The sequence below is a fragment of the Archocentrus centrarchus genome, chromosome 21, assembly GCF_007364275.1.
Source record: "Archocentrus centrarchus isolate MPI-CPG fArcCen1 chromosome 21, fArcCen1, whole genome shotgun sequence".
NCBI classification, from domain to species: Eukaryota; Metazoa; Chordata; class Actinopteri; order Cichliformes; family Cichlidae; genus Archocentrus; species Archocentrus centrarchus.
This window is the reverse complement of record NC_044366.1, coordinates 5,039,002-5,052,616: the sequence shown is the minus strand read 5'-3', so window position 1 is coordinate 5,052,616 and position 13,615 is coordinate 5,039,002. Positions and strand designations below refer to the sequence as shown.

General features: G+C 43.0%; 2 protein-coding genes across 5 annotated transcripts in view; both read right to left on the bottom strand.

The window, feature by feature from the left end:
• The window catches only part of tns1b (tensin 1b), a 210,939-nt gene that overhangs the window by 113,023 nt on the left and 84,301 nt on the right, over window positions 1-13,615 (bottom strand). The window lies entirely within an intron of this gene.
• Window positions 2,940-6,040, bottom strand: LOC115800532 (uncharacterized). Its single transcript, XM_030757957.1, has 2 exons — window positions 3,800-6,040; window positions 2,940-3,210 (listed from the first exon to the last, which is right to left on the bottom strand). The coding sequence occupies exon 1, from the start codon at window positions 5,970-5,972 to the stop codon at window positions 4,317-4,319; it is 1,656 nt and encodes a 551-aa protein (XP_030613817.1). The 5' UTR covers window positions 5,973-6,040; the 3' UTR covers window positions 2,940-3,210; window positions 3,800-4,316.

The window sequence follows — 13,615 nt, the reverse complement described above, 5'->3', positions numbered from 1 at the left end:
TGTAAATTACATGTAAATACACGAAAATACATGCAAATAATCTTCCCCTCTCGTCCTGCGTTACACTCACTTATCTGGATGTCACAGCTGTCGCCTCTCTGATGTCTGCAGTGTTGGTGTGGCTGAGTGAGCGTGCTGCTCAGTTAGCTCAGTAGGAAAACATTTGGTCTCCTGAGTGAGAGCTCACCAGTTTGAGTTTCCCTCCTGGTGAATCACATTTTGATGTTTTGCACACCCACAAGTGAGATTTGTGTTTTGTTTATTTTTTGTTCTCCTTGATAAATGGAACAAATATAAAATATTTCATGCGCAAAAAGCTCACGAAGGATGCTGAGATGGTGAGGTAACATCACGCACGCCCGCACAACTTTTCATTATTTAACATTGTTTTTGGCAAATCTTACTTCTGTAAGAAAGAACTGAACTTTAAGTCTTTAAGCTCTTCATCGCACTATCTTTAAACATTCAGCCACCCCAAACCTGATGTGACACAACAGTTAAACATTAGACACTGACAGTCAAGGATATTTGCTGACATCAGCAGATGTTTCATGAGTGCACTTTTAGACCTAAACGCTTTAAATGAAGACAACTGGACTTTTTTTGTTTTTGGTTCTTTCACCTCTCATCTAGGAGGCTTCTTCAGTTCTAAAAACTGAATGAAAGCCTCAGGTATTTAACCCCTAGTGGGGATGTCCCTTTAGAGGTGGTCCTGAGAGCTGATGAGCCACCATGTAAATATGTGACTCATTAAGGGCCATATGTTCTTGGGACAAAATGCCCAAACACAAGTGGCTCTCAGCGACTCTAAGGACCCCATAAAAATCTCCAAACACATTGTGCATCCTGTATAATGACAATAAAGGCATTCTATTCTATTAAAAGGCGCCAACTTCACAAGGGGTCAAATACCTGAAACTCTCCATCAGTTTTTAGAACTGAAGAAGCGTCTCAGATGAGAGGTGAAATGTCTTTATGAACCAAAAAGAAGTCCAGTTACCTTCAACTCAAGCACTCAGGACTACCACAACCGGGATGACTGAAAACCTACACAGACATCCCAGAGGTCATGTTCTTGGAGCAGCTACAAAGGGTTTCTTTCATATCTAACCCTTTAGGGGGAAAATGTAATTGTTTTGAGATGAGATGATGACATATTATTGTATATTATGGGTTTAGGAGAAGGTACCAACCAATTTTGACTTAGATCAAGGGTTTAATTAACGCACATGCACTTAAGTTTTACTTGTCACTGGTAGCATTACTTACATCAGGTGTACCACCCTGCTAAATGTGAGCTATAGGATGATGATTGTAAGATAAAATATGTATTCACTGGTATGTGAGTGCTGAACAAAGAGTATGTCTACAAACTGAAACCAGGGAAAGTGAGAAGCTTCCTTTTAAGACCCAAAAGTGTAATTACATCATAGAGCAGCATTTAGTTTCTATTTAGGCGCTTGCTGGACTATATTTGCACATAGGGGGGGGCTTTTTTGACTTCTTAATTAGAGGCCTTCAAATGTGGGAGGCACCATGAAATCCTACGGGGATGTACACAGTGTCCCAGAAAGTTCCCAGAGTCAAACCGAAAGGATTTGTTTCTACACCGTGACTCAATCTGCCAGGGAGCACCAAGACCCACTCAGGACAAAAAAAAACACAAACACATTCATTTAAATGACTATCAATTATTATGATCAAAGTCGTTATAAATGATTATTTTCTTATGTTTTTTGTGTCTGAACCACACGGCAAAATGCATCATAACTGCCTGTCCAGTGATGTAAAACAGAAAAGTACCATTAGTGCAACTGCTGAAACAATCTGCCCACAAAGCCCATTTAGCAGAGGCTCTATAGTTTTTATATCATACCATAGAATCTTGCTGATTTGTCAAGGAATCGCAGATATCTGTGTTTTCTGAGTCTGACTGACAGTTCCTTTTTGACTTTGGAAATAATAAAAGCAGCATCACCCCGAGCCCCCGCCGCCCAGCGGGAGCTTTCAGTCCAATCATACAAACGTCTTCATCACACCACATGTTTTTCAGCATTTTAGGGCTGCGTATAGCAGACGGGAATCCTCCGTGTTCGGAAATAATCTACTGGTGTACAACCTCATGACAAACAGGAAAGCTCATTGGATAAGAAAGCTCATGCTGTGCAACTGCCATCCATTATGGCTTCTACATGGCTCGGGCGCTGTTCCCAAACCCACGGTAAGAAAGTAAGAACAAACGAGCAGTAAATATTTGATAAATAGCTCAAACAATGAGTCGGCTAATTATTGGTAGAAAAACAGTTTAGGGTGGACCTTAGCCTCCACTAGAGTAGCTCTCCATAATCAACAGTCATAATGTAATCTTTATGTAAACTTCTCCTGATCCTTACACTGACTGAAACAAGTCATTTTAGCTTCTCTCCCTTTAAGGCCAACCTTCACCCATTAGTATGACTAGCAAATGCAGTGCTGACCTTATAGGGTCAATGGTAAGTACTGTAGGGTCTGACAAAGTTTGGAGCTGGGTAAACCAGCAGATAATTTACTAGTCATAACAGGTTATATACCTTCCATCCATCCATTCATTCACTTCTGCTTATCCTGTTTAGGGTCGCGGGGGGGCTGGAGCCCAGTAAGTAACCCCAGTAAGTGCATGTGTAACACGTGTATAACACGCGTGTAACCCACAAGAGGTTACCTTCAAGTACCCTTGACAGATGTGAAATATGGTAGAGTAAATTACTTCAATAACTAATACCAATACCACACACATAAAGGGATGTTGGCCTAATCAGAAGACTCTGGATTCGTGGGGGAGCCTAGGTGTGAGCAACAACAGAGGAGGATGCACAGTTTATAGAAAGAATAGAATTTACTGAATGAAATGTCATTAAACCAACACATATATATACATATACAATTAACAAACTGCGCGCTTTTCCCTTTTTAAACCCAAAGCAAAAACAACACAAGGAAAATAAACAATTAGAAATAAATAATCCAGTCTGTAGTCTTCTTTCCTTTTTAGTCTTTTGTCACAGTGTCCATCAATTGTTCATGCAATGTCTCAGTTATAGTGACCAGTCGGGTCACTATCTACCGGTTTGTCCGATCCTTGGGCTGGGGCTCGCCATCCAGTTCTGGAAATGCAATCCAGTCTTCACAGTAGCACTATGGATCAAATAGTGCACCAACAAAAAACCTGACCTAGAACAAGGCCAGAATAAAGTAGCTTAAAACCTTGTAAACTAATATCCATTAGCTTAAAGCTACAATTTAAAGGGTTTTTCAGTCACTTTTCAAGTTTTTTCTGTTGTACAACAATATAGTTCAAGTTATCACTGTCAAATATTACCAACACTTCAATAAAACTAATTATATTAGCTTATATGTGGTAATATAAAAATACTATTCAAATCTTTTAAAGAGCTAATGAAATACATCCATGGTAGTGTAATGATTTCCCATCAGAAGGTGGATTGTAAAAACACATTAGCTTTATCTCAATCAGAACAGTAGCAAAGTGCATTAAAATACTAGCAAGTGCTAATAAAAGGCACTTCACATAGGCAGTAGCACCATGAACGGAATTAGCATCAGTGAAAATGCTAGACAGGTGCTAATAATAAAATACGGCAAATACATTATGAAAAATACAACATACACAACAATAGTTATACAACACCACAAAGCATCAACCTATCTTTAACTGAGTTTAGTGATGACTAAGGATGTTAGCCACTTTTCAGTGCATTGCCTGTGCTAAAATGCTAACTACACACGTGCAATCACTCACCGATGCTATACGAGGCTACACGGAGATTTCCAGCTTCCAACCCGGTCGCATCAGAAGTCTCCAAAGTTTGGCAAACATGACATTACCATTCGGAACCTCCTCATTGGCAAAGCGATTATTTAGGATGTCTCTTTCTAACCAGTTTCCAAGTTTATTCGCTATTTTCCAAGTTTTTTCTTCAGGCTAACCGCAGAAGCAACAGTAGCATGGAGCTGTGTCTGTGTCTGACGCAATCCGAGCAGACTCCCTGCACCGCGCAGCGGGAGGGCGGGACAACCAACCTCATTGGCTGATGTGATACCAGACCATGCCAGCTATTGATTGGTCAAGCCATCACTAAAACTACTATTAAAGGTGTATGGCACAATTTGTAAAGATTTTTAACACTTTTTACATATATTTATAAACTTATTTAAGAACTTGGTTTTAAATATTAACTTATAACTTTTTAACCTCATTGTAGAATAAGCTATTAAATCAATATTCATTCATTCTCGCATGTGTTTTTAACACTGGGTTACACATTCCCCCCTTGGAACATGCAAGTCTCTTTGCATGGGGTGGGTTGCATTGAAATAACAGGAAAACTAGATTCCTTCCAAGTAGCTTCAAGGTCAGTCTCTGTCAAGGCACTGGTAAAAGCAAGGCTTAAACCATGAAATAGGGACTGAGCAATAGTTAAGAGTGGGTTTCCTAACTGGTTATACTGGAGCCTGTTTGGTTGATTTGACGGTCTTTCTGAGCGTCTCACAGGATTTGTAGTGTCATGACTTGGGTGCATTGGAGTATCCTCTGATACCTGTTTGTTACATCCCTTTTCACTGGGTACATTAGTTTCACTCTCACGATCATTGTCCTGGACTACAGGTTCTGTATCTGCTACTGTTTCAAGCTCCTCTTCAGTAGGGACTACTGGGTCACTGCCAGGAGTGTCATCACAATCAGGTAGATTCTTGCATTCTGATACACTTTCACATCCAGGCGTATTGTCACTTCCAGGTGAGTTTTCACATCCAGGTACATCGTCACATTCAGGTAAGTTGTCACATCCAGGTACATTGTCATTTTCAGGTAAGTTTTCACATCCAGGTACATTGTCGCTTTCCGGTAAGTTGTCACATCCAGGTACATTGTCGCTTTCAGGTAAGTTCTCAGGGTATATCTGTCGTGGGAACTCATAGACTTGCATAAATTTGATTGGCTCTGGGACAGGTTGTTCTCTAAGCCGGTAGACATCCTCATTTTCAGGTTCAGAAAGATCACATTCTTCAGTTTGCTTAGGGGACTGTCGTGTTTTAGGTTTGCAGACGCGATTTGGTGGAGTGGGATTCTCTTCTGTGGGAGCAAGGAACCCGCAAGGTAAGAGAAGGTCACGATGGACTGTGCGCACTGGCCCATTTTTGGTTTCAGGCTTGATGGTGTAGACTGGTAGATCACCAGCTTGTTTGACCACAACATAAATGTCTGTCTCCCACCTATCGGCTAGTTTATGCTTGCCCCTAAGGCGAACAGCTCGCACCAAAACTCGGTCCCCTGGTTCTAGTTTGGAAGGTTTTACACGCATGTCAAATCTGGCTTTATTCCTGTCTGCCATTTTGTTAGCATTCTCCGTTGCTAGTTTGTAGCTTTCTTGAAGGGTTGTTTTCAGCTTCTCCACATATTGCGAGTGGGACTTAAAACTTTTGGTTCGGAAAGGTAGGTTGAACGCGAGGTCAACGGGTAACCTTGGTCGGCGACCAAACATCAATTCATAAGGTGCAAATCCGGTTGTGTCATTCTTCGTACAATTGTACGCATGGACCAATGGCTTTACAAAGTTGCGCCACTGCGTTTTGTCTTTCTGTTCCAAAGTCCCAAGCATACTTAACAATGTGCGGTTAAAGCGTTCTACAGGATTTCCCCTGGGGTGATAAGGGGTTGTTCGAATCTTGTGAATGCCCATGATCTTACAAAGTTCCCTTATTATGTGTGACTCAAAATCTGGCCCTTGGTCACTATGCAAACGTTCAGGGATGCCATAATGAACTATGAAGTGATCCCAAAGGCATTTTGCCACGGTCTGGGCTTTTTGGTTAGGAGTAGGAATGGCTATTGCGTACTTGGTAAAATGATCTGTTAGCACAAGCACATCCTTGGTGTTGCTTTGATCAGGCTCAATGGATAAGAAATCCATACAAACCAGTTCGAGTGGTCTGGCGGACTTTATGTTCACAAGCTCTGCAGCTTTTTCTGGAGGGGTCTTTCTCCATACACAGCGGTTGCATGTTTTGATCCTGTTCTCAATGTCAGCTGCCATACGAGGCCAATAAAACCTTGTTCGGGCAAGATCAAGGGTACGCTCAATGCCTAAATGGCCCATATCATTATGGAGACTGTGGAAAACTGTCTCATGGAGCCCTTCGGGTAAGACAAGCTGATAAGTGACATTGCCGCCATCTTGGCGTCTTCGGTACAGTACTTGGTTGTGCAGTTCAAGACGATTAAGTTCTCGGAGCAACAGGTTTATATCAGGGAGTTCGGTTCTGACTGTAGGTGGAACCTTTTCTCCAGTCTCCAATTGGACAATGACCTCGCGCAAGCAGGGGTCAGCTCTTTGCTCTTGTTTAAGTTGCCCAGCTGACAGATGAGGTACAACTGGAAGACCACCACAGTTATCTTCATTGACAAAGTCATCTGGTAATGCAGTTACAGAGATAGCTAATGAGTGCACTAAAGGAGTAGGTTCATCGGAGAAACTACAACACAAAGGTCTCTCACAGATGGCCGACACCACCTCTGGACTTAAACTGGTCTCTTGCTGTGCCAAATGAGTTTGGGTGAACTGCTGTATTCTGTCAAACTCTTTTTGTGACACAGCATCGTTTAACAACTCACCATGCGGTTGCCTCGAAAGGCCGTCTGCATCAGAGTTGAGTTTGCCTGCTCTATATTGGAGCTTAAAGTCAAAAGTAGACAGGGAAGCTAACCAACGGTAGCTCATTGCATCAAGCTTAGCCTTTGTCAGAACATAAGTGAGGGGGTTACTGTCAGTGATGACAGTAAACTGGTTTCCATAAAGATAATCTGCAAACTTTTCTGTTACAGCCCACTTTAGGGCCAAAAACTCCAATTTGTGGGCGGGGTAACGAGCTTCACTTCTGGACAACCCCCTGCTCGCATAAGCAATGACCCTCGTTTGGCCGTCCTGTTCCTGATAAAGGGCAGCGCCAAGACCTGTAGTGCTGGCATCTGTGTGGAGTGAGTACGGCAGCTTAGGGTCAGCAAAAGCCAAGATAGGAGCAGAAGTGAGCTTCTCAATGATGCCTTTGAAAGCTAGGTCACAAGAAGGAGTCCACCGTTCACCAAAGGGTTTTTTAGGGTCATAGTACTCCCTAGGCTTAACTTTGGTTTTCGTGCTCTTACGCAACGGTGGGTATCCTGATGTTAGGTCAGTGAGGGGCTTAACAAGGCTTGAATAGTCCTTGATAAAGCGCCTATAGTACCCTGAAAAGCCTAAGAATGAACGGAGTTGCTTAAGGTCTTTGGGCACAGGCCAGGTACTCAGAGCCCTCACTTTCTCAGGGTCGGTCTCTACCCCTTTCTGGGATACTATGTGTCCAAGGTATCGCACAGAAGTTTGAAAGAACTTGCACTTCTCGGGGGAGAGTTTAAGCCCGTACTCCTTGAGGCGGTTAAGAACCTTCATCAAGCGAGTCTCATGCTCCTCTGGTGTCTTAGAGAAGACTATAATGTCATCAATAAACACCAGCACTTCTTTCAAATTCATATCACCCATGCATCGCTCCATAAGGCGCTGGAAGGTGCTTGGAGCATTTGCAATGCCCTGTGGCATTCGATTGAACTCCCAAAACCCACTAGGACATACAAATGCGGTTTTTGGTTTGTCAGCTTCCTCTACTTCGATCTGGTAGTAGCCAGATTTTAAATCAAGGACTGAAAACCACTTGGATCCAGTCAAAGTAGAGAATGTTTCCTCCAAGTTTGGGAGTGCATAAGCGTCCTTTACAGTCTGCAGGTTGAGCTTTCTGTAATCAATACAGAGGCGGACTTCGCCGTTCTTCTTCCGCACCACGACAATGGGCGAAGAGAATGGTGAAGTGGATTCTTGAATCACGCCTGCTTGTTGCAGCTCTTGCAAGTGTTTACGAACAGCTTCCAGGTCATTGGGGTGTATGGGTCGTGCTTTGTGTTTGAATGGAGTTTCGTCTATCAGTTTAATGGTGTGCTTGACTTGATCAGTCCGACCGAAATCGAGATCATTTTGTGCGAAAACGTCTGGCATGTTATTGAGTTTTTGCAATATGCGCTCTCTCCACTCAGCGCTGATAGGGGAAGACTCAAAGTTACAGGCCAAGTTGTTTTTGTGACTGACCTCAGACTGGGGAGGCTTCACTGAATGTTCGTGAGAGAGGACTCTCTGGAATGCATGGATCTCTCCAATCACACACTTTTGAGGGATTGTCACGTCGTGTTCAGATTCGTTGGTGAGAACAACTGGTATCAGGTAAGGTGCTCGCTCAGGTAAGCTGATGAGACTTGGTTTTACTAAGACGCCACTAGGCAAGGTTGAAAAGGATGGGTGCTCTAGCAGCACTGACTTCTCAGTGGTATTGGTTGACATAGTTACTGAGCCTTCTAGGACAACTGTTTGGCCTGCTGGGACCAGCTGAGGGCCTCTGTTGTACAGGGTTGCTAGGCCAAGGCTACTGTCTTGGGTCTGTTTGTGTCTTAACTCCAGGACTTTTAGCACTGCCTTATAACCATTTGAAGTGGGGGGCTGCAGTCCGGGACATGCTTCACTATACAACTCATAAAGCACATCTAAGGTGTTGGTCCCAATTAACACTGAGGACTGGGAAGTAGCTCGAATATCTGGTACAACGAGGGCAAGTGTTGACACATCAGCTTCAATGCCAAGGAACTCTTTTGGAAAGGTGACGTTCATCTCAATGTAACCTAAGTAAGGTACTGACTGGCCATTTGCTCCTTCGACTTCGAGCAAGTCAAAAAGTGGTTTGATCTCATGACTGGACAAATGTTGTTCATAATATGACTGAGGGACCGTAGTCACCTGGGAGCCAGAATCTAGTAAACTGTTAACAGTATTACCATTAATCTTCACTTGGGCTGTGCATCTACTGCCGATTAAGCCTTGAGGCAGTTTGAATCTGTCAGTTTTAGTATGCGACTTTATAGTGGCACGTTGTTTTTTTGGCACATTTGGTTTGGTTTCAAAGGGACGTTTCGACTCTGTGTCAGCCTCTGTTTGTCCCACAACAGAGGCAGACTTCAGTTTAAAGAGGGGGAGCCGCTATGCTGACTGTCCCATATTTGTCTTTTCACTTTTAGCTCTCTTCTTTTAGCTCCCACCAAGGCAGGGTTTGGCTCAGAGTCACAGTTGGCAACAATATGTCCATCCTCCCCACAGCGAAAGCAATACCAGGGCTTGGGCCTTGTACTAGAGCGGCTGTGGGAAGGGGAGTTGGGTTCAGGTTTTGCATCGTCAGGTTTTGTTGTTTGGATTTTCTTAGGTACTGTCAGTTTCTTTTGTTTCACAACTGCTGCTAATTGGCTTTTTAAATCAGCAACGTGTTTCTTTAGATCATTTAGGGTACTTGAAACTGTTTCAGAAGAGTTAATTTTTGTTTCAGTGGCCGTTTGTTCATGGGAGACTGCTTTTTGTTTTGCAGCACTAAAGTGTTTTCTCATTCTTGCGTTTTTAACTTCTTGTCTGTTCTCTGCAGTACGGAGAAGGAGTAACAGTTCTGCAAATGTGGGCAGATTTTTATCCTTTAAGTCTAACTGCAGTTCAGTCAGCAGGTTATCATCCCAACAGCCTCTCTGGAACTGCTTTAGGAGTTGTCGGTCTGTTTCTTTGGGGTCTACACCACCCCTGCGCACTGCAAGACTCAGCGCCACCTGCAGGCGATGTAAGTAAGCAGATGGTTTCTCCCCAGGATCCTGCAGGGTGCTCATGAATCGCACTAGCAGTTCCTCACCATCCTCAACGGTGCCAAACGCTGACTCAAGCAGCCTAAGATAGTCAGCATGTGATGCGTCCGGCCCAAGAGGCCGAACAACATCTGACGCTGGACCAAGAAGGCTCTCAAGAATTTTTTGAATTTTTTCCAAGTTGGAAAGCGATGAATCTCCCATCATCAAATCAACATGGGAACGCCATGTCTCATAGTCAACTTCAGTGTATGGTCTAGGATTCTTTCCAGAGAAAGCTCTCAACCTAAGGGTGGAATGATTATTAGGTGTCTTCTCTGTAGTTTTGACAACATGTTCAACCACGATTCTCTGCACCTCAGGTGAGATTAGATCAGTTTGACTTAACATGTGAGGCGTCTGGTTGGGTTTCAAGGCACTTGGATCAGGGCTCTGAAAGAGCTTAGGTGAGTGGGGGGTGTCAATGTGGTATGTAGGGAAACCAGCACCTAGTGTGGGTTCTGTGTCACTATTTGGACATGGGTTTGCGGCTGCCTCAACAGACCCCATGGACTCTTCAAATTTTGACATCACCTCCCGTAACACCTCTTCAAAATCCTTCCCACTTAGTTTGGCTAAACCCTTTAGTTCAGCGAGGTAAGTGTCGGTAACACTGCCCCCTACAGTTGTTGTGTAAACATCTGTTAAGGCACGGATACAATATTTGACATCCGGATCATCAGCTGATGGGTAAAGGTAAGGCAACGCAGGTGCTAACTGTTGAACAGCTAAACCAGAGGTAAATTCCACAATCTGATTCTGGTAAAACTCAGATGAGCTATCCTCAACGGTTAGCGTCCTATTTATCGAACCACATTGCCGTAAGTACTCAAAAACCTCATTGTCTTTTTCTGATCCTGTTACACCGCTAATAATGACTGCATTTGGTATCTTAACACCTAACTTTGAGATGAAATCCATTGCAGCAATGCGTTTACAAGTTTGTTTCAATCGTTATTCCACTGTTGTTACACAACTCTAGGCAATGTCTGGCTCGCCACTTAGTTGTAACACGTGTATAACACGTGTGTAACCCACAAGAGGTTACCTTCAAGTACCCTTGACAGATGTGAAATATGGTAGAGTAAATTACTTCAATAACTAATACCAATACCACACACATAAAGGGATGTTGGCCTAATCAGAAGACTCTGGATTCGTGGGGGAGCCTAGGTGTGAGCAACAACAGAGGAGGATGCACAGTTTATAGAAAGAATAGAATTTACTGAATGAAATGTCATTAAACCAACACATATATATATATATACAATTAACAAACTGCGCGCTTTTCCCTTTTTAAACCCAAAGCAAAAACAACACAAGGAAAATAAACAATTAGAAATAAATAATCCAGTCTGTAGTCTTCTTTCCTTTTTAGTCTTTTGTCACAGTGTCCATCAATTGTTCATGCAATGTCTCAGTTATAGTGACCAGTCGGGTCACTATCTACCGGTTTGTCCGATCCTTGGGCTGGGGCTCGCCATCCAGTTCTGGAAATGCAATCCAGTCTTCACAGTAGCACTATGGATCAAATAGTGCACCAACAAAAAACCTGACCTAGAACAAGGCCAGAATAAAGTAGCTTAAAACCTTGTAAACTAATATCCATTAGCTTAAAGCTACAATTTAAAGGGTTTTTCAGTCACTTTTCAAGTTTTTTCTGTTGTACAACAATATAGTTCAAGTTATCACTGTCAAATATTACCAACACTTCAATAAAACTAATTATATTAGCTTATATGTGGTAATATAAAAATACTATTCAAATCTTTTAAAGAGCTAATGAAATACATCCATGGTAGTGTAATGATTTCCCATCAGAAGGTGGATTGTAAAAACACATTAGCTTTATCTCAATCAGAACAGTAGCAAAGTGCATTAAAATACTAGCAAGTGCTAATAAAAGGCACTTCACATAGGCAGTAGCACCATGAACGGAATTAGCATCAGTGAAAATGCTAGACAGGTGCTAATAATAAAATACGGCAAATACATTATGAAAAATACAACATACACAACAATAGTTATACAACACCACAAAGCATCAACCTATCTTTAACTGAGTTTAGTGATGACTAAGGATGTTAGCCACTTTTCAGTGCATTGCCTGTGCTAAAATGCTAACTACACACGTGCAATCACTCACCGATGCTATACGAGGCTACACGGAGATTTCCAGCTTCCAACCCGGTCGCATCAGAAGTCTCCAAAGTTTGGCAAACATGACATTACCATTCGGAACCTCCTCATTGGCAAAGCGATTATTTAGGATGTCTCTTTCTAACCAGTTTCCAAGTTTATTCGCTATTTTCCAAGTTTTTTCTTCAGGCTAACCGCAGAAGCAACAGTAGCATGGAGCTGTGTCTGTGTCTGACGCAATCCGAGCAGACTCCCTGCACCGCGCAGCGGGAGGGCGGGACAACCAACCTCATTGGCTGATGTGATACCAGACCATGCCAGCTATTGATTGGTCAAGCCATCACTAAAACTACTATTAAAGGTGTATGGCACAATTTGTAAAGATTTTTAACACTTTTTACATATATTTATAAACTTATTTAAGAACTTGGTTTTAAATATTAACTTATAACTTTTTAACCTCATTGTAGAATAAGCTATTAAATCAATATTCATTCATTCTCGCATGTGTTTTTAACACTGGGTTACACATGTCTTTGGACTGTGGGAGGAAACCGGAGTACCTGGAGGAAACCCACACAGACACGGGGAGAACATGCAAACTCCACACACAGAGAGAGAGAGAGGGCCAAGGGGAATTGAACCCAGGCCTTCCAGATGGTATTCTAACTGTGAGGCAGCAGTGCTAACCACCGTCCCACTCCACAGTTTTATTCTTGGACTCCACTCGAGTACCTCTGCAGTTATTTGCAGTTCAAAATAAGCCTTCTTTTCCTCACACTGGGCCGTGGTGCAGCCCCTCACTTTATCTGTCTGAAACTAGATGTTTTAGCTCACTTTCACCTCCATTTAAAGCAGCTTTCTCCTCATTGGCTGCCCCTTTGAAACAGAAGGTTTGGCCTACAGCCAAGGTTGTGTGCCTGAGATCACCATATTAGGAATATACGCTCGCAATGACGTCAATAAAGAGCCACGAGTGCAAAAGAAACTGAGTGATTACTTCCATTACATCATCGTTATTTGAAACATTTACATTTAATATTTGCATCCCCCTGTTAGATTACATGAAAATAAGAGAAAGCGCAGCAGGTCCCCTTTAATGCTCTGTAGGCTCATGCTTCAGTACCGCATGTGACGAGCATTTCTGTGACGAGCTGTGACACAAGTCGCGTAGAATGTTCCCATACGTGTGAAAACCAAACACGCTTTGCTCGATAAGCAGGAAAGCCACGTGCCCCTCCATCGGGATGATGTCCAGCACCGTCCCCAGTTAAACAACACTCCTGGACCACATGGGAAGAAGCAGGACTTCCATATTGGGTGTGAAAGTGAGGAGCCCGGAGCACTCAGGCTGGGCTTTACCTTGTTAGGAAGTTGGAGCTTTGGAGAATAAACAGAGCAGAAATGTTCCTGAGGGAGGGAGGGAGGAGAGGAGGGAAGAAGCAGCGCAGTGATGAGGAGACAGAAGATACCGGAGAGAAGACATCTGTGCAGATGATGAGTAATAGAGTGAGTGCAACAACTGCTCATATCAATCATTAAGAAGATGAGAGGACAGCAGGGGTGGGCGTTGATCAGAACGAGGAGATGATGAGGAGTGTGGAGCGCCGGCTGCTATCTGACTCTGCGTCTGTGGTATGCTATACAGCACTGGAGGGAGGGGGGAAAGGGGGGTTATAAAGTGGT